The sequence below is a fragment of the Alosa pseudoharengus genome, unplaced genomic scaffold, assembly GCF_046254945.1.
Source record: "Alosa pseudoharengus isolate Yale_2024_CS ecotype anadromous, Long Island Sound unplaced genomic scaffold, YU_APseudo_1.1 YU_APseudo_1.1_scf_16, whole genome shotgun sequence".
In the NCBI taxonomy this organism is placed as follows: Eukaryota; Metazoa; Chordata; class Actinopteri; order Clupeiformes; family Clupeidae; genus Alosa; species Alosa pseudoharengus.
In genome coordinates this window covers 14,230,356-14,232,855 of record NW_027468630.1, presented here as the reverse complement: position 1 = coordinate 14,232,855, position 2,500 = coordinate 14,230,356, and the positions used below count along the sequence as shown (strand labels likewise).

The 2,500-nt window shown below is 45.8% G+C and overlaps 1 protein-coding gene across 1 annotated transcript in view; it reads left to right on the top strand.

Annotated features, from left to right (window-relative positions):
• Nucleotides 1-2,500, top strand: part of pdgfrb (platelet-derived growth factor receptor, beta polypeptide) — a 38,752-nt gene that overhangs the window by 16,087 nt on the left and 20,165 nt on the right. Inside the window, exons 3-4 of the mRNA XM_076287176.1 lie at nucleotides 1-260; nucleotides 2,336-2,500. The exon at nucleotides 1-260 is cut by the window's left edge and continues 25 nt beyond it; the exon at nucleotides 2,336-2,500 is cut by the window's right edge and continues 93 nt beyond it. Of these exons, the coding sequence (XP_076143291.1) occupies nucleotides 1-260; nucleotides 2,336-2,500 (425 nt within the window). The remainder of the gene's footprint in view (nucleotides 261-2,335) is intronic.

The following is a 2,500-nucleotide window of genomic DNA, read 5'->3' as shown; positions in this document are numbered from 1 at the left end:
CGCTGGGCTGGAGATCATCCCCGGCGACGCTGAGGTCATCCTCAAGACTGACTCCGCCCACTCCATCACCTGCACGGGTTCTGCACCTGTCACCTGGCGGTACCGACGCGATGAAAACGTTCCAGACTTCGAGGTGGAGAACGTGTCCCCTGTGTCTGCGGTTCTTCGCCTGGAGAACGTGACATGGAGACACACGGGGGTGTATGTGTGCACTGAGGAAGGCTCTCTACACACACAAGAGGTTGCTGTGTTTGTCCCCGGTGAGGCCCATACACACACACACACACACACACACACACACACACACACACAACACACCTACAAACACATACACACACACACACACACACACACACACACACACACACACTACACCTACAAACACATACTGTACACACACACACACACACACACACACACACACACACACACACACACACACACACATACACACACACACACACACACACACACACACACACACACACACACACACTACACCTATTCATTCATCGCTTGTTTAACCAGAGTATTCACATTGAGACAGAGGACTTTTTTCCAAGTGAGCCCTGGCCAAGACAGGCAGACTAGTTTGGGGGAAATCAGAGAGTGGAATGAGTATGTCAAGTTTGAGCTGTTTTTGAAGTGTGTTCCAGTTTGAAGGAGTATTATATATGAAAGCTAAAATCAGACTTAACAGTTGGTCTATTGCAGCGGTTGTCAAACTGGGGTACGCGTACCCCCAGGGGTACGTGGACTGATTTCAGGGGGTACGCGAAAAAAGATCTAAGTCATAGCCTATGCCTTTTCAAACATTTTCTCTATCCCACGTTGGTAACTTAACTTCCGCATTTGCACTGCACATTAAAAACTTATTTTCTACGCATTAACAAAATATTCGAGAGTGGAGACAGAGAGGGTAAAGCAGCGTTTCTCAAACTGTGGGTCGCAACCCACTACTGGGTCGCGGAGACATGCCAGGTGGGGCGCGAACTGACGTGAAAAACAGGAGTTTTATTTATTTATTTTTTTATCTGTAGCCTAGGCCCAGGTAGCACCCGATGCGCAATGGACGCACTGTGTTATTCATAGGGAAGCGCTTGTGTCAAGGCAGCTTAGTTAGTCCCGACCTGAATGAGATTTTGAACGAGGTTGTGAGAATGGTGAATTTCATCAAGACCCGGCCCTTAAAAGCGTGTCTATTCTCTGCACTTTGAGAGGAGATGGGAGCTGACCAAAAGGCTGTACTGTTTCACAGCGAGGCAAGGTGGCTTTCCCGAGGTAAAGTGCTGTCGCGTGTTTGAGCTCCGAGTCGCCTCTTCTTGGAGGAAGAGCGCATGTTTGAATCTGCAAGCACGTTCACTAATGAACATTTCTTGACGAAGCTGGCCTATCTTAGCGATATATTTGGAAAGCTCAATAAGTTAAATCTCCAGTTACAAGGCAAAGACAAGCACCAGATAAGATCACTGCATTCAACAAGACGATTGTGTGTGAGATTAGGTGCAGATCTATTTAAAATCATTATATTCAGCACATTTGTAGGCCTATCATATGTTGACTATTGATGAGATTTGTATCATATGTTTATGATCCTATTCACTATTCTCGACAAAATTGATAAAAAATAAATATTAATAAAACAATAAAAAAAAAAAACTTGTTAACAATTGGTGGTGTTGGGGGTACTCCGGAAGATCATAATGTCTCAGGGGGTACATGCCTGTTAAAAGTTTGGGAACCACTGGTCTATTGAAACAAATTACATTATTACACCTAAGGACACTGGTCTATTGAAACGAATGACATTATTAAACCTGAGGATACTGTTAGTTGCCATTGAGAAAAAAACTAAATAGGATGGTAACAAACCAGTACAGTAAGTGCTTTATAAATGAAATGTCCCAATGAAGCTGTCTACGCTTAGGCAGCGGAAGCCAACCAGATAGACTGAATAAATTGCAGTGGAGAGTAGAATACTCAGACATACTGTGGAGAGTACTTCCTGTAGTTGTGAATCACACACAGTCATGACTTATCCTTTGAAATATTGTTTAGATGCGCTCTTGGGCAACACACGCCATGTTTAGTCTGTTAACTCCTACAATGCAGACATATGGTTTCTGGATAGTACCACACACAAACACACACACACACACACACACACGTGTGCATGTTGATTCCTCAGATCTTAATATGTGGTTTCTGAAGAGTGCCCACTATAGGGCGGTTCATCTGGGCGACTCACACACACACACACACACACACACACACACACACACACACACACACACACAGACACACAGACGCTGATGTTTAGTGTGTAACTCCTCAGATCCTGACGTGTGGTTTCTGGAGAGTACTCACTACATGGCGGTCCGCCTTGGCGACGTTGCCACGGTGCCCTGCCTGGTGACCGACCCCCACATCAACGTGACGTTGGTCCACGCCATCACGGAGCGCGCAGTGGACGGAGCCTACAGGCCGATGGACGGCTTCA